This window comes from Ambystoma mexicanum, chromosome 3q (assembly GCF_040938575.1).
Source record: "Ambystoma mexicanum isolate Mex_15411 chromosome 3q, UKY_AmexF1_1, whole genome shotgun sequence".
Taxonomy (NCBI): Eukaryota; Metazoa; Chordata; class Amphibia; order Caudata; family Ambystomatidae; genus Ambystoma; species Ambystoma mexicanum.
This window is the reverse complement of record NC_090926.1, coordinates 350012942-350031600: the sequence shown is the minus strand read 5'-3', so window position 1 is coordinate 350031600 and position 18659 is coordinate 350012942. Positions and strand designations below refer to the sequence as shown.

Sequence of the window (18659 nt, the reverse complement as noted above, 5' to 3'; positions counted from 1 at the left end):
CGTGTTGTGCCACAATACACTGTCATAACATGAAGAATGATTGTGTTGCCCTTTCTTCTTTATCTGTCTAACACAGTGTACAATTCTTTTACTCCATCAAAGTTTTATTAAACCGCTATTTCGTCTAAGAGCAAGGCCTTCTCCAGAATCTGGAACAAACCGGAGCACAAGGACAAAGTAGCAAGGGTTTGGTGTGCCGTACTTGGCACCTACCATTACATATATGGGAGTGGACTATGGTCCCCAGGTGCTCTGGAGCTTAAAAACATTTTTGAAAAATTGAATCTCATGCCCACGGGACCTGCCCAGACTGCTAAACACATTAAGTGTCCTGTTTTCTTTGGTGGTGTTCCCATTATTTTACTTGACTGTAGTTGTTTACGCCTTGTTCTAGTAATTGCCTGTCCCCTTGTGTGTTAATTGGCCCTATTTTGATTTCCAGTTGCCGACCTTTGGACTTGCTTCTTGGAATTGCTATCTGGTCCGGCATATTTGCTTGCCTGGACCTACTTGCTGTTCCCCATTGTTTGACTTTTGGGTCATGGACTTGCTCCTTTGAAATGTTTGTATGAATTATCATTCGATTCACGTGTACCAGACTACATTGACTTTCTTTGATGCCTTAGTTTGCCTGGATCTTTCCATCCTCCACTAAATCTACCGCTGTACGGCCACCTCCTGTTCTTGCTATGTAGCAGGACTAATCTGCCCCTAGACTTAATATATTCCCTGGACTCTGCCCTTTCTCCATCTGGGTAAGCCCCTGCATCTTTTCTATTTTCATCATCATTCCTTCCGGCGTGATTCTTCTGTTCTCTGGACTCATTCCTGACCCTCAAATTTCCTCAGATATTCCAGCAGTGAAGAAAGGCCTTGTCTGGTTTCCATGTTTTCCCCACTCACCTCCCTGTCATTACTCCGCCCCCTCTACCTACAACCCGCCCGTGACAAGACCCAAGGCCATTCATCTTGTTGGGACCCTAATGTTTACCAATTTACTGGATCCTATTTTCATGCGTATGAACAAATCAAACTTTGAACATCTCTTCTGGAAAATTCCCCCACTTGGTGTTGGATAGGAAAATTAACATAGGCAGGCTGGAACCAAACATTGTAGAAACAAAGGTTTAGGGGATGTGGTACAATTAGGTCTAAATAAACAGTAAGGCTTTGAATTAAGCAAACCTTTTTTGTATGTTGGGTCTTCTACAGGATATGAGCTGTACTTCAGGACAACTTAAAAGGAAGTATTGCTTGCAAGTTATAAAGGGGCCAAACAAAACGTTCTCCATGTTCTCTAAGTTCTGGTACTGCTCTCTGTCAGGAGATGAACACAACCAATATGATTGCACTCTTGGTATTAAGGGTTCCGACCCCCTTCTGTTTATCACAAGTCAGTGCCTACTCCAGGATATCTGCTCTGTGAATTGAGCTTTTTGGTGGGCTCGATAGGTGGTGTCCTGATGGAGCAAGCCTTTCTGCCAATGCCCGGAGCTACAGAAAGACTGGTGGCTGCCCTAAGGTCTTGACAGGGAATTTGCTAGCCCTCTTACCATTTTTGTCTTCAGGGTTTTGGTTCCCCAGTCCCCTAATGCAGTCACTCTCGTCTCACCCCAATTGTTGTATTTACAGGGTCCTGCCGGAGACTTTCCTCTGAGCTTCTCCCATCCCTGCTCAATGCCTTAAACATGGACTTGTTGCTTCACCTCTCCTAGGTGAATCCCTTTGTGTGTTTGGTTCCTCTGCCTTCTCCTCACTACTGTTTTTCCACCCCCTTCTGATGTAGTCTTCCTCCTACTTGACAATATTCCAATTCTCTACACTTCTCTCTTCCTCCTCATCCACCTCCTTGATATTCTTCAATTTTCCCCTGTACATCTCTCTAACAACTCCTTCTCCTTCCAGGCGTTTCTCCCATTATCACCTCTTTCAAAAACTCCTCTCTTGGTCCACCAGATGCTCTCCCAATTCTCCCCTCCCCTTCGCACAAGCTTGTCTGTGACTCCACGCCAGCCCCTCATCCCCCAAACACAGCCCCTCTGGGGCTTTCTCTGGGAATGGCTTCTAGGCCTGATATGCTGTTTTCCATTAACACACACAAAGTAGCATTAAGGACATATTATTCTTTCCTGTCAAAGATGGCCTCTGATTTTCATAAAAATCAGACCATGTCTTTATCACCTTTCATCCCAAACCCTCCTGCACCACAAAGCACTTTACACATGTTAGATGGCAAGAGCGCTCTGTTATTATTTGGACAAAGAGCCATCAGAAAATCGGAGCTGCTTTTTGCAAATTCTGTGGCTGTTTTCCCCAGTTTTCCACTTCCGAAGATAGTTGCTAGATGCAAGGTGTGCTGAAATCAAACATAATTTTCTATCAGTGAGATCAAGAAACAAAGGAGAGGTTGCTAGCTATTAACGGCCTTATTTGATTAACATTCCAATCAGAAATTTGAAAGGCTGCTGCCTGAAACATTTGCATACGAGATGCTCGGGTCTGAGAAGCCTCCTTGAAAAATGTTTGGTTAGAGAGATCATAAAAGTCCACCCTTCTTCCATGATTGGTTGGGCGTTCTCTCTTTTTGGGGGATTCGGCATGCTGTTCTAATTTATGCTCATGGATATCTATGAAGGCTCTATGATGGATAATATTGCTTATAGTTCTCCATCAGATATATGAATTGAATTTGTAAATAACTTTACTAACTGCTTATGTATTTCGGATTCCATGTTAGGAAGCTATGATTTGGTTCTTAGCTCTTGCTCTACACTTTATGCAAAAAATAATGGAATTTACAGTTGTCATGGCATTGAATAAAACGCTCAATGCACAAGAAATTAGGTTTTACACTTTATCTCGGGTCTATGAGCTGGGAAGGGGGTCTCTAAAACATAAAATGGTTAAGGAATATTTTTCTGACGTCGGGATGGAGTGCCAACAGAATATGTGCAAGGGCCTAATTTTAGAATGATGACCTAGTATCCCAGTTGAAAGTCCAAATACCTCTTATAATGAATCCAGGGAATTCGTCACCTTTCCCCAAAGGGGAGCCATGCCATACGCTTGTGTAGCATGAGAAGCATGGAGAGATCCTCCTGGGAGGTCTGGCTGATAAAGTAAGGGCATATGGCAGGCATGGCTAAGGTGACCATGGCAGAGTTCATGGAACGCTCGCAGCCCTGCAGGAGCCGGAAGCGCCCAGCCCAGGGGAGCAACACAAAGCACCCACCTCCTGAAAGGCGGGGGCAGCCGGTGTTCCAAGACCCCGGCATCCAGACACTACGGGAAGACTGGACAAGGTCTGTCCGAAAGGTGACACCAGAAACTGGCCAAAAAAGTGGTTCTGTGGGTTCTTAAGTCCCCGACTCTCCCAAGGAGTACCGTACAGGAAACATAGGTACGCAGTGGCTCCAGGGAATCGGGAAAGGGGAGGCAAGGCCTAAAGAGGCAGCATGGTGGAGTGAGAGAAAGCAAACCCCAAGACAGGGTGAGAGATCTGAGATGGCAAGGTGAGGCAAGATACCAAAGACTGGGTTACCAAAACCAGACCCCAAGAATGGATGGAGGAGCCAAAACTCAAGGTGGGAGTAGAGACCAAGAACTTCCTAGCAGGGGAGAACACCAGGAACTTTCTTGGGAACGATTATAAGGAAAAAGGTTAGAGTGGGGGACCCAGGCCAAATGTCCCCATGTGACTGGAAGGACAAGAGACATAAATTGGACTGAGTTGTATACTTCAAGCAAGAGGGGGATGAAGATCCATTCAGGCTTCACACTTAGACTGTGTGTAGTGGCGGGGGAGTCCCTATTGAGAAAAACAGTGTACATTTGTTGCGTTTCATGGTTTTTTTATATTGATAGGGTCAGAATTCAGGTAAGCATAGGATTCTGGATGGGGAGGACTTTTGTTTTAAAAGGACATCCTGTCCAGCACCATTTTATATTTTCTCTTTATAGAAAAGGGCCAAGCATGGGTTTCTTCTTTTGATCTTGGATAAAGAAACGTTCAACCATAATACCACCTTGTTAGTCTCCTGATTGTGATTTTCCATGCTATGTACAAAAAGAAACCTAAATCCAGGGATGTAGCTGCTTATGGTTATTTCCAAAATCCCAGTTTTACCTGGTGTTTTTAGCACTTTCTTGGATAATCCTTGGTTGACTCATTGGAACAGACATTATAATCCTCTGAATGCTGGTCACCTTCCTGGTCTGAGAAAGTGAAGACCGAGCAAACCACCTCCCAGAGAAACTGATTTCCTCTTCCTCCAGGGAACACCCAAAATGATTGCCATCAGAAATGTTCTGCCGCTACCTGTCCAGTAGTACTTTTTAGACTGAAGCTGTTCTAACCAGTTTTCCAGTGATGGCCCTCCTGGACTTGAGCCAACTTTTAGGCTCTGGTCTGCTCTGCTTTCACAGGTGCACTTCCTTGAGCCCAATACATGGTCTGGGTATGCTTCTTACAGGTTTCTGTCTGGACTATAACTCCCAGCAGCATTGCAAAGAGTTCCTTTTCTTAAATATCTGCTCCTCTTAGCTTCCTTTCTCCTGCGTTAACACTCCAACTATCTTTCCTAACTTCCTCACAGCCTGTAGATTCCCTAAAGGCCCCAATATTGGTAATTTCTGAACCCTGTCTCTTGTTAATACCAGAACACCTGATTGGTTATGGTCTCCTAGTTCTTCCCTCTTGTTTTTCTCCCCTTTTACTATTCTTATGTGTTGTGGATTTTTCTGTTTAATTACATCATTGGAAAATATCACACAGACTAAGGACTCAAAAGCAGCAACCACCATCTTGGAGTCATGCAGTGCTGTAATTGCAGCTTGGTTCTGCAGTACCCTGTAAACCTTTTGGTTTGCATATCTGCTTCATTTCCTCTTGCTCGCGCAGGCCCAGAGCCTTCAAATTCAAGTCTCCTTCATAGAGCAGTGAGCCCTCAACAAGAAAGGTGGGCAGGTTAGTGTGCCACTTGCCTACTCGGCCACTCCCCCCAGGTGAAGCCCCTTCACAAGCCTCCTGCTTTCTTTGTCCTGAGAAAACTTATGCGTTATTGCAGCCCCCAATCTTCATATGGTGCTCCATGATTATCTGTTCCTAATGCAGTACATGCAAGAGATTTGAGGGGGTTGATAGTCTCTGCAGAAACCTCCATGTACTGCTTCCAGTCATCACATCAGGAAGCCGCTATCTTCCCCATGCTCTTCAAAGCTTCATGTACCCCCCTTTCCTGGACCTGATCAGTGACTTTGTCAAACATTGCATTCTGGATGCCAGTAGGAGTTTGACTGCATTTCGTGACAATCACGCTTTGCATGTTTCATGTGCATACTTGGTTTTCTGTCCCTTCGTTTTTTTTCTTTCCTTCATGTTTCTCCTTGACATCAGTTTCGGAAACTGTTTTTAAAAAAAGCTGCCTAGCGTTTTAGATGTTGACTTGGTGCGAATTAAAAAGTAAATCTAGGTAGGCAAAGTGTTATTTTAATTAGTTTAAAACAAATGATTACTGTAAATGGTATTTACAGTAATAAATGATGGATGGCTAGGATTGCAAGAAATAAAACAAACATACTGTGTTAGACGCTAACAGGAGACCCAAAGCTGCACTCCTATGGGGATGAATATCATCCCAGGTAGATTTAAACACAAGAGTTTGGGGTTTGTCACCCTCACCAAATGTATAATATACAGTTTTCCTCTAAGAATTCATCACTGTTACAGTTTCAATTTTTCAAAAAAGAAATCAATAGAAAATTAAGTCAACCGTTTTCAACTTCTTTTTCTGCACACAACAGTGGGTATTGATAATGTCTCACAACAAAAAGACGCCACTATAGTGCACAAGTGCAATTTTTAGTGAGTGTAAACATAAACATATAATCAATTTCAATTAAACCATTGACAAGTACTTTCCGTTGACAAAACAGGAAATCTCATCCATAATTACTGTTTCAATTGATTTCCATACAGAAGTCTTGTTACAAAATCAAAACAAATTCATGTGGTACATAGTTGTGTTAAACATTGTGTTATCCACTTCACACAAATGCTTCAACCCATATACAATCTTAATATCACTTCCAATCTAATAGGCTCCTTGGAGTGTAATAGGGTTGCCGACGCGTTTCGGATACTAGATCCGTCTTCAGGGCTAGATGCCTATTATTCGTTGTTGGATAGTATTCCATTTCTGTGCCAGTAGTGTCTTTTAGCTGTTGACCTATAGATAATGTAAATTAAAAAGGTGACTTAGTGTGCAACCGACTCTTAACATATTGGTCATATAAATATTAACAATGTATATCAATGCTTTAAGTGGTGTCCATTACCTCAGAGGGCATTTCAGTTGTGCTATTGTATGGCGAGCTTCGAGAAACTGCATGGCCACTGGCGATTTGGAGTTTCTCGTCCTTATGTTGGATTTATGTTCTGTCCAACGTATCTTTGCTTTCCTTATGGTCATACCAACATAGTAAAAACCACAAGGACATTTCAATGCATAGATGACATTTTTAGAATCGCATGTGGAGGAGTGTCTTAGCATGATTGGTTGTCCAGAGTGAGGGTGTGTGATGGAATTGCCAGTAATAATATTGCCGCAATGCTGGCAGTTGAGACAAGGTTGCGTGCCCTTAAATGTCACTCATTTGGTTTCAGGTTTGTGTAACTCTGCATTAATCAGACTGCTCAGTAGTGATTTACTATTGCGGTACGCAAACATCAGTGGCTCCATGAATAAAGCTTGTAAAGTAGGGTCCATCTGCAGCATGGGCCAATTCTTTTTGATGATATCTTTTGATCTTGTGGCTTTGTACGGAGTGAGTTGTCACATATACTAGCTTCTCCCCTTGTCTGGACAGTTTGGGGGTAAGGAGTGTGTCTCTCTCCATAGCGTCCACTTTGGATGCTATGTCTGAGAGGAGGGCAGAACCATACCCTCTTTCTGAATTTTGTTTTTAGTGTATCTGATTGTTGTCGATATTCATCCATTTCAGAGATATTTCTTCTGTAACGAAGAAATTGTCTTAATGGTACGCTCTCGATGGTGCATTTTGGATGAAAACTGGTGGCCATTAAAAGACTGTTCCGATCTGTTACCTTGGTATACATTCAGGTTTCCAAAGAGTTGTTTTTTTGTGGTAGATTTCAACATCCAGAAATTGAATGCTTTCTTGGCTTGTGCATGTAGTAAATTTAATGCGCAGATGCATGCTGTTCATCATCTCAAAGAAAGCATTAAGTTCATCATCCAGACCAGACCAAATGCCAAAGATGTCATCGATGTAACGGACAAATAGTGAAAGATGTTGTGACCATCTGAGTGAAGTGAGGACATTCTCATGTTCAAGATAATATATAAATGCATTAGCATAGGTGGGTGCCGTAGCTGCTCCCATGCTTGTTCCGGATAACTGGAGATAGTATTGATCATTAAACTTGAAGAAATTTATTCATTTGTACCAGTTTGAGAAGAGTGAGGATAAAAAGTCACCTTGACAGGGGATCGTAACAATAGCCATTCAACTGCTTCTAATCCAGCTTCATGCACAATATTAGTATAAAGGGACGTGACATCCATTGTGAAGGGGGTATCTCTTCCTTCCTTGAACCTAATGTCTTTCAGTCGATTCAGAAAATGCATAGTATCCCGTATGTAGGTTTCTGTAGTCTGTATGAGTGGTTGCAACACCTTATCCAGATACCTTGCCAGTGGTTCCAGAATACTGTTGGTGGCGGCTGTTATCGGCCTCCCTGGTGGTTTGTCGAGCTTCTTGTGTATTTTAGGTAAGATGTATAATACCGGGGTAATTGGATATTGATTCTCAAGGTATCTGCATGTTTTTGTTGAAATCACATCTCGGTCCAATGCTTCATATAATACCTGTTGGATTAATGTGCGAACCTGTTCAGTAGGGTCACACAGGATTTCTCTGTAGGTTTCTGAGTCAGACAGTTGTCTCAATATCTCTTCAAGGTAGTCAGATTTGTTCATCAGCAACAGTGCTCCTCCCTTGTCCGCCGGTTTAAAGATTACATCTTCATTGTTCAGCAGGTTTCTCAATATCTGCCTTTCTTGTTTGGAAAAATTGCCTTTTCTATTTGTCTTGAATGAAAGTTTCTTTAGATCATCTAGTACAGTTTTTTCAAAAACCGTGAGAACATGATTTTGTACAGGGGGATTAAATGTGCTTTTAGGTGGTATTTCCAGAAATTCTGATGATTCTTCTTTTCCTTCATCCATCGCCAGTCAACTAAAGAAAACGAAAACCTTCAATTTGAGTTCTCTTCAGTTTGAAAAAATGTGTTTTCTCTAAGTAGGTTGCTACTATGTTCCGGGACAAAGGAAAGACCCTTCCTCAAGACTCCGAGCTTGGAGCGTGAGAAGGTGTGTAGGAGAAGATATTGACCACTATATCTTCTTGATCAGTGCTTTTTTCCTTTGTGGATTTTTTCTTTTTTCCCCTTCTAGTTGGGCCTTTTCTAAAATAAAACACTGGTACTTGCTTCTTCTCTTGCCTCGTTCTGTGGGGCGGGAGTATCCTCTTTGTTGCCCTCTGCCACAACTTCAAGTTTAATGCTTGATACTTCTGATGATGTAGTCTCTGTATTAATCGGACATGTCCTGGATGTACAAGGTCTTTGAGGTCTGCTGGGTTGTTGTCCGTATTGTTGCTAGGTGTAGACTATTTGCAGCTTATAGTCCTGGATGTCCCTTCTGAATTTTCTCATCTTTTTGGTCTCCAATTCTTGCTTATATTTGGCCAATTTGTTGTTTGTATCCTCCAAGATTTGTTGTAGTTGTTGTCAGGTGATCCCTTTACTTATATCCTCTTTAATGATGTCAACCTCTTCTAGTATTTCTAAGTTCTTTGCCAGTTCTTGTGTGGTAAGGAGAATTGGGTCCAGACTGCATTTATTGAGTATTTTTCTCCAGCATTTTACAAATTCTCGATTTTCCTTGCAGAGTGTTGGTTCCAAATTGACTCTTAAGCCCTGTGGGATCCTTTGTGCTTTGTGATACTGTGCCAGTGTGGTTGCATGGAGCTTTAAATTAATTACACAGCAACTTTTCCATTCCAATTGTCTGATCAGGTTTTCTGGTTTTTCTGTTGTCCGAAGTTCATCGCCAGTGGTTTTAATTAGACCAAGGATCTTCCTAGCCTCTTCTTCGCTGAACCCAAGGGTCTCAGCTCTGTTGGTGGTGGTTTGATCTATTTGAGCGAAGGACATTGCAATATCAGGTCGATGTCCGTTGAATGATGTGCTCCCCCTCAGGTGTGGCCATACATAAATGTACAATAGGAATTGAAAGAGGGGGTAGGAGGGCACAATGTAGTTAATTGTGATTACGTGATCCGTAAGAAAGTAATTTGTCTGTTTTTCGGTTTTAATGGTTTATTATTGAAAAATAGATACCTGGTATATAGTTTTGAAACATTAAAACTGTCTTGCAACTATAGGTTGCATCATTAGAAATACTTCTACAATGTATACCATACACAAAACCATCTCAATCTATTGGACTCGCCTGGATTATGAAAATGCTCATGTTGTGATTTGGTAGGAGCTTTGTTAAAGAATAGATTTGTGTGCCACCCAGCGGCTATAGGATTTTGGGAAATGTCTGAGAAATGGTCAAGCATAGTCTACATTCCAGTGGACGTAACTGGATCCATGATTGTTTTTGGGAATCCAAGGGCACGAGTTGGCCTCTACCGGCGATTCATTTTCAAGGCTGTCTGGGTTGCAATAATGCCACTGGATTGTAATTAGAAATCCTCTGCCTGGTGTCCACGAATACATAGGTTTATCATATGGAGAAAAGTATGTTCTATGAATAAGGTCTGTCGGCGCTCATGAAGCAGGTATTTTGGATGCCCAAATCGTTTTTCTGTACTACCCAGTATTTATTGATGTAAGATGTAAAACCAAGAGATTTAAACACTGCAACAAAATAAATGAGTTTGCGTGACCACTTTAACACGTCGTAGAGCGGCTGAAAATCTGATGAAGAGCAGTGAGTATGTCCAGAGAGCACACACTGTGAGTGTTCTCTTCTACTTGAACAACATTAAGGCAAAGACTTTCTAGTTTTCAGTCAGATGTGTTAGTTTAGTTCAGGCAGCATAGTTCTGTAATGTGTGTCTGAGGCAAGAGTTTTCCTTTAAAACATACCTGTTCTTGCACGTGCAGAACCAGTTTACAGTAAAATAGCAATAAACTGCTCCCTCGTAAGCCTGAGTAATATTGCTGCATGTACAATATGTTCTTTTCCATCGAACACCACTGGGGCTGTACATGCATGAAGATCCACTACAACCATCCATAACTTCAAAATAAATCCGGTCACCCTTTGCCTGCTCTGGGATTGTTGCAACTATTTTACACAGTACAGGAGACCCACAGCTATTAGATGTTCTGAAAATGTTGGGAAAAGAGCGTTTTTTGTTTTTATTTGATGGCTTTCCATAATTTTCATAGCATTTCACCTTATCTAGCTTACCCTTGCTAGATATTTGAGAAACTTCGTTTTGCTCAAGTACAATTCATTCTTAAATATATAACTACAACCCATGTTTTTTGCAGAAATCTAGCTTGAGCTCTTTGCAATGTTTTTATGTATCTCGTGCTAGTCAATAAGTGGAGAAATGTTATTTTTTAAGGCACAATCTTTTCTCTGGCCATATTTCATACTGCCTTTGTTGTCTGCAGAATCTAAAGCGAGTGGCTGAGGTCTGGATGGATGAGTATGCAGAGTATATTTATCAGCGCCGGCCTGAGTACCGACATCTGTCAGCTGGGGATGTAGGTGCACAGAAGGAAATGCGGAGCCGTCTCAACTGCAAGACCTTTAAGTGGTTCATGAATGAGGTCGCTTGGGACCTGCCAAAGTTTTATCCCCCAGTGGAGCCTCCAGCAGCTGCATGGGGAAAGGTAAGCTAAGTTTAAAAAGAAGACAAAGCATTTATGGCACAACTCATTAAATACCTGCATGGTGAGATTTTACGTTTTATTGAAAATTACTATTCAGTCACCTTGGGTTAAATGTTTTGAGCAGAAGCTAATGCTGATGTGCTTCCCTGGACAACACCAAGTGATATAGACAGTAGGTCAGCAGTATCGGTCATCAGCAGTGTTTGGGGTGGGAGTAGTAGGTCAGTCCTTAGTATGTTTTTGGGCAGTAGCGCAGATCAGTCCTGAGGAGTGATAGCAGCAGGGAGATTTGGACACCTTATTGGAACATACATGCACTCTGTTCTAAGAAGACCATCAACCATGATCTGTACGTTGAAGGGGACAATATTGTGTGTTTGTTTTATTAGATGGTGGATTAGAAGGAAGCAGCTTTTTCCTTATCATTTGGTAGCTTTTAGCATGCCATTGATTTCTTTGAGAATGTGTTAATCTCTTCATACACTAAAAGCTCACCTGAAATACTTTTATTTCCCGAAGGTATTTTTGGAGTGTAATATTAATGAATGCACCTGGCATTGTTCTCTATCTTTTCACTTGTATTTGTATTTCAGTATCCCTGGATATGGTACTTCACATAGTGTAGGTGGGGATGATGACTAATTGGTTAAAAGGTCAAGTGGTTAGAATCAGTTTAATGGGAACATTGAATAAGGATAGAGTAGACACAACAAAAATTACCAGTAATTACTGGTAGTTGGTTGTCAAATGTGCAGTAGGAACGATAATTGCAGAATATGGGAATATTAAGGGGAGGAGGTTCTATGAACATGGTTGGTGAAGAGTTCCTACCAGCAGTGAGGAGATGGAATTGCACTGCTGAGGTCAAGAGGTCACCATCACAACAGTCCAAATCTGAGGAGCCTGTGGCAAAGAAGCATAAGACAGGTGAGGTAAAATCGTCCTTGGGGCACGATAAAGCCAAACACTCATTACCTCTCGTCCAACCTCTGCCCAGTGGTGAGACGTCCCATTCAGGGTCCAAACACTCTTCTAAGCGCTCATCGTGAGGTCTCTGTCAGACAAACCTAGTGAGAAGGGCTTGCACCCTTCCTCAAAATCCACAGACTTGTCCACGAAATCTCAGTCAGCAGACAAAAACAAAACCAGACCGGCTACGACATCCTCCTCAAACTTGTCGTTGAAATTATCTACCTCGACGAGCAGCTAAAAACACCACTCGTCGGAATCTCTGAGATCCTCCTCCGGCCATTAGTCATCAAGACGCCCATCAACGACCAAATCATCGTCGAAGCAGACGCGGTCGACATCGACCACGATGATGTCGACGACTGCACCTTCATCAGGGCCTACGGCTCATCTCCAGTCGACCACTCTGATGACTACCCCGTTGACGACCAAGAAAAGACATCGGCTACTTCCGTCGACCACCAGGTTGAACATTTCAGAATTGCTGGCAGAAGGCAAGTCCCCTAAGGGGATTTTAAAAACCCAAACTGGGACCACTATACAGCACGACCAGACTCCCCTGGTAATTTCTCCAGTTGAGTATCCAGTGATCATGCCAGAAGACATTCTGCAGCAGCATGAGATTGTCAGACTTTGAGCCTCCACCATACAAATGCCAAAGTGTATTTTCTGAATCGGCTCCTGAAGAAGGAACTTCTGATCCTCCAATCCAGGAACCAGCTAGATTGCAAACCACGCCTCTAAGGTTTCAAACACCTATTCTGCCATCAACCTCTGCAGGAATAGGTGGTATGCAGACTCAATACCCCCTAATAAATCCTCAATCCCTTCTTTCCTTGCAGGTTCTTTCTACACTGCAGTCGCTATTCGGTCAGCTTGATGCTAGACTTCCGCTCCCTCAAACTCAAGCAATGCAACTGTATGGACAACCACAGGTTACCCCTCAGCAAAGGGATCCAACCTATCCCTCTAGAGACCAGGGCACACACCCTAGGATGCAATCACTGCCTAGACCTCCACCTCCATGTACATTCAGTCCACGTAGGAGAGAGCAAGAGGAAGGTGAATTGGCCAACACAGACCAGGATACGGATCCGACTTCCACTGACGACTCTTCATAAGAAGAGCCGACACATGGGACCCAGACCAAGATGCACTGGGTAGCCGGCTCCGCCTTCTCCCCCGGACTATATCGGAGCTTTCCATTCTATGATGTCCAAGGCATGCCAGGAGTTTGGCCTAATTCCAGAAGAGGAGAAGAAACATTTTGTTCTTCAACCATGTGTGGCAGGAAGGCCTCTGACTATGAAGCATCCTTTTATGGAGCATGCAGTTAAATGAAGATTGGAGAAAAAGTTTAAAGATCCAGATAGTACTCCAAAGTGCCTCAATTCACAGCCTGCTCCGGAGTCGGTGGTCTCAGCCGCAGCAAACCTTGATCACAACATAAATGTGCTACTCCACCAGACAATGAGAATCGGAAAATGGATCCCTTTGGAAAGAAGGTTCTCACCATTGCGGCGACACCTTTAGAAGCAGCCAATTCCCTGGCAATAGTCGCTCGATATGAACGAGATTTGTGGGACCGTCTGGCCCCGTCGTTGGAACACCTGCCAGAACAGCAGAGAAAGGAGGCTATGCTGCTGGTGTGAGAAGAAGCATTGAATCACAGCATCAACAGAGCTGTAGACCTTGCCAAAACTGTGTTTAAGCAGATAGGCAATGGGGTAGGCCATAGACACCAGGCATGGCTATGCCGCAGAGACTTTCGCCAAGAAGTGCAACACAAGGTTATCGATATGCCATGCGAAGGGGAAAATCTATTCAGCGACAAAATCGACTAAGGCCATGAAGGCGGACTTGGACACGGCTAAATCTCTAACTGCCCTTCAAAGCAGGAGGTCCTTTCGCTCCTTTCGAGGAGCCTCAAGCAATGCAAGATTGTCAGGTTCCAGAGACCGCAAGAGCTATATCGGGCCCTGATACAATACTCAGGGCTACAAGCGCAATTATCAATCCTCCCAGTGCAATAGAGAATACCAAGGGCAAAGAAAGTGCAGATCTTCCACCTCCCAGCGAGGTATGCAAAATAAGTCACAACAATGTCTGCCACAAGCGCAGTCAGGTGGGAGGAAATGTGGCATTCTACCTCAACGAGTGGCAATCCTTAACGACAAACAAGTGGGTGCTAGATGCGGTCCAGTACAGCCATTTGTTGGAGTTCAAGCGTCCACAGATCCCAATTCACCCTATAAAGGTATCTCACCCACACCATCACGTCTTACGGCACGAGATACGTCGCATGCTAAGAAAAAGAGCCAACGAAAAAGTGCCTCCCTCAGCAAGAGGAAAGGGAGTATACTCAAGGTACTTTTTTTTTAACAGATTTTATTAATTTTCAAACCAAACAATAATACAAACCAAACACGCAGTGCATTGTACAATAGTTCAATTAATCATTACATAATCATGTTCACTGCTCCCCCGTCCCTCCCCCCTTATGAGCCTATTTATACCTCGCACTCTGTATTCGCTGCCCGTGGCGGGGTGTCGCTCCGCGTGGATTCTGCCAGGTCTTGTATCGTACCAAATCATTTTACTATTAATGATTTCCATGCCATCAGGTTTCCTGCCGCCTCCTCCCCCCCCTGCGCTACTCGCCTCTTGCCATACTATCGTTTCAGCCTCTGCCCACTTCTGCAACTCTTCCATCACACCTCTATTCGTGGCTTGTGACACGTTTTCCACCCCATGGCAATCCTTCTTTTTGCAAGCACGTATGCTAAATCTTTGAGCTTTCCAACATGTTTAAGTTTCTGTGATCTGGGGAACCCTCCCAGCAAGCAGGCCCAAGCTGTGTCTATGATGATCATAACCCCCTTTTCTGCTAGTTTCTGTGCCACTTCACCCCAGAAACCCCCAATTACTGGGCATGACCAAAACATATGCGTCGTATCAGCCTTTTTCTCGTCGCATTTGGGACACGCCTGTCGACTAGCCTTTGCAAACCTGGATATCCTTAAAGGTGTCATGTATGCTCTGTGTGTCACATACAATTGTATTTGTTTTAATCTTGCATTCCGAGACACCTTCTTGTGGTATCCTAGGGCACGTTCCCACATCCCATCTTCCATCGGGGGTTCCCACTTCCGCTTCCCAGTCTAATCTCAACTGTCAGCTCCTTCCCGACCTTATGCATAACCATCTCATACAGTCTAGAGATCTCATGCCCTCCCTCAGATATGTCATATATTGCCCCTATGATAGCATCCGGTTCTTCCTCCAATACAGTTTCAGGCCAAGTGTTCCGAATTCTCCGTACAATTCTATGATATGTAATATATTGGCCTGTATGTAGCCCCATTTTCTTCCTCAAGCACTCCGAAATCCTTAATGGTTCCCTCTTGCCATATATCCCCTAACGTCACCAACCCCACCAATTCCCAGTGGGTCCTAATGATCACCCTCAGTTGCCTATCGTCCCCTACCAGTGCGACCAGCGGCACCTGCTGGGAGCACGGGAATGGATTTTCCATCATCCGGCACGCTCTACGCCACGTTTGCCACCCAAGCATCATCATGTTCGAGCGCCCTCTCATTTCTGACTCAGGCAGCCAGATCATTTCTTTCAAGTGGAATGGGGCGCAATCCTGCCCAAACAACCTGAGTTCAGGGGTCGTTTCGTCTGAGAGCCATTTGGCCACATATTGTAGCTGACTCGCCACATAATAAACCTCAAAATTAGGCAGTTTGATCCCCCTTTTTCATAAAAGTTCTGCAGCTTCCATAACGCCACTCTGTTTCGAGTACCTTGCCACAGGAAGTCCCTACACATACTATTCAGTTTAGCAAAAAACTTCTTAGGTATCATATACGGAATATTACTAAAGTAATGTAGGAGCCTAGGAAGGACCACCATCTTCAACATTGCCCCACGTCCCATCATTGCTAGGGGCAACTTCACCCAGAAGTTCATACATTTCTCGATTTTCACAATAGCTACCTCAGTGTTGTGCCTATGCTCCTCTTCTACCGTGTGGTACACATCCACCCCAAGGCATCGGAAAGAGCTGACCGCCCACGGTGTTTGTAGCACCGGTAACCGTCTCACAGGGGTTCTCGCATAGCTGCCCAGCAGAAAAAATACTGGATTTCTGTGGATTAACCACTATCCCGGACAGCCTCGCGTACCTCTCCATCACCTCCAGGATATACTGGAGATTTTCTTCCGGGTACCTCAAGTATAGTAACAAGTCATCTGCATACAGGGATATCAGGTGTCATTCTCCCCCCCCCCCACCTCAATACCTATTGTATCATATTGTTGCCTGAGGTATATAGCTAGGGGCTCCAGGGCTAGAATGTAAAGCATCGGGGACCAGGGGCACCCCTGCCTGGTGCCTCTACTTAGTTGCCACTTCTCAGATATCACTGATCCCGTTCGTACTCTAGCTAGCGGCTCACTATATAACATCTTCGCCCACCGAATATAACTAGGCCCTATCTCATATCCCTCCAGGGCCGCCAGCAGCCACGGCCACTTGACCGAGTCGAAAGCTTTTACCGCTTCCAAAGACACAATCGCCATTTCTCCATCATTCTTACTACCCCATTCTATCACCCGTTGGAGTCGCCTATGGTTATGGGTTATGTTTCTATTTGGGAAATAGCCCGTCTGGTCAGGGTGTATCAATTTGCTAATTATTCGTCGCAATCTGTTTGCCAGGACAGCCGTCAATATTTTGCTATCCTGGTTTAGCATCGACAAAGGCCTGTATGAGCCACAGCTGTGCCCTGGTTTGTTAGGTTTGGGAAGGGGTATTATAATCGCCTCTCTGAGCGACTCCGGCAGCCGTCCTATCTCATACGCTTCATTAAGCATTTCTAACATTGGAGGGAGCACTTCCTCTCTATATACTTTATAAAATTCACTCGGGAACCCATCCGCCCCCGGGGTCTTGCTAGTAGGCAATTGTCTCACCACTTCTTCTAGCTCTTCAAGAGTGATCGGTGCATCTAGCTCCTCCTTCTCTTCCCCACTTATCTTAGGCAATCCTATATCGTCCAATGTTTCCGTTATCTCCTCTCGGCTGCAGCACTCCTCGTCCCCGTATAGCACCTTATAGTAATTCGCCAACTCCTTGTTTACTCCTTCCTGGGTGTCCACTACCTCCCCATCGTTTTTCGTTATCGTTCTGATAGGGATTCTGGGAGTTTCGCTTTTATATAGCCATGCTGAAAGGCGTCCCGTTTTATCCCCACCCGCATGCTGTCTCTCTATGTATTTTTTATAGTTGAGGTTGCAGAGCCTTTCCCAGTGCTCCACACACTCCTGTTGCAGTTTAAATACCTGGTCCATATCCACACCTCCAACCTTTAATGCTCTTTCCAATTCTCCTTCTGTTCTTTGCAGGTCAGCCAGGATCCCGCCCTGCAGACCCTTTAATTTAGCTATGGCAACCCCTCGCATCACCACCTTGAAGGCTTCCCATAACGTGCTTGCAGAATCCACGCTACCCGTGTTCACCTCAAAATAGTTAAGGATCTCTTCCCTAATGTCCTCTCTAAAAACTGGATCCTTAAGCGCCTCTGCTCGAAGTCGCCACATCGGAATCCGTGCCCTCGGGGGGCAGTATTGCCACCCGAGAAGCAATGGCGAGTGATCCGAAAGGACCCTTGCCTTGTATTCTATCTGGGTAATCTCAGTAATTACATCCGACGTGGCAAAAACATAGTCCAGCCTCGTGTGTAGCTGTTGCGGGGCGGAGTAGTGCGAATATTTCCTCTCTTGGGGGGAATTTTTTTCTCCACACATCTGCCAGACCGAAGTCGTCCAACAGTGTCCGCAGTGCCCTAGCCGCTGGGGCAGGTCTGTCAATTTTACCATCTGATCTATCTACCTTGGGGTTCATCACACAGTTGAAATCCCCGCCCCAGATCACCGCATTACCCTACCCACACACTTACTAAGGTTGGTACACAGAGTTCTAAAATATGTTGCTGTGTTTTGGTGGGGGCATATGTATTTACGATACTTATCTCGTTATTCTCAACCAGCCCCCTCAATATGACCAACCGCCCGTCCGTCTCCACTACTTCCTGCAACAACCTTGAATGGGACATGCGGCGCCACCCATGTAAGTACTCCTCTAGCATAAGCAGAATATGACAAGCCCACCACAACCCCCTTCCATTTCTTTACCACTGTCTCCATCTTTTCTCGCGTCAGGTGTGTCTCCTGCAACAGTGCAATATCTATCTTTTGCCTTCGCAGATACAGCATGACCTTATTCCTTTTCAAATAACTATTAAGTCCCCTGACATTCCACGTAATTACTTTCAGCTCACCCATGGCTCATTAAAGATCCTCCTTCCAACCTCTAGTCGATCCCTCCCGCCCGCGCAATACAGATTCATCCATCCGGCTCTTCTATGTAGGCTCATATTCAAACTAAAACTCCCAACAACTACATACCTGCCAAACTCCCCCCTTCCAACCCTTCCTCAACAAACCCCCCGCCCCCCAACTGTTGCCCAGCTCCATCCCTGGATCTCAGGCACCCCCACATCTAGCCCTGTCCCACACAAGCCTGTGCTCAGGGCTCAGTAGGGTAAAGTTGCCCTAATGGCCACTCAACTACCAGTTCTCAGGGGTGGGCTACTACCGTCCCGTTACTCCTAATTTCAATTTTACGCTTAATGTTAACACTATGCAGCTTCTACTAGCATTTTATCCACTATATTCCAG

General features: G+C 44.3%; 1 protein-coding gene across 1 annotated transcript in view; it reads left to right on the top strand.

The window, feature by feature from the left end:
- GALNT10 (polypeptide N-acetylgalactosaminyltransferase 10) overlaps positions 1-18659 on the top strand; it is a 1380999-nt gene that overhangs the window by 1003030 nt on the left and 359310 nt on the right. The window contains exon 9 of the mRNA XM_069653980.1: positions 10721-10942. Within this exon, the coding sequence (XP_069510081.1) occupies positions 10721-10942 (222 nt within the window). The remainder of the gene's footprint in view (positions 1-10720; positions 10943-18659) is intronic.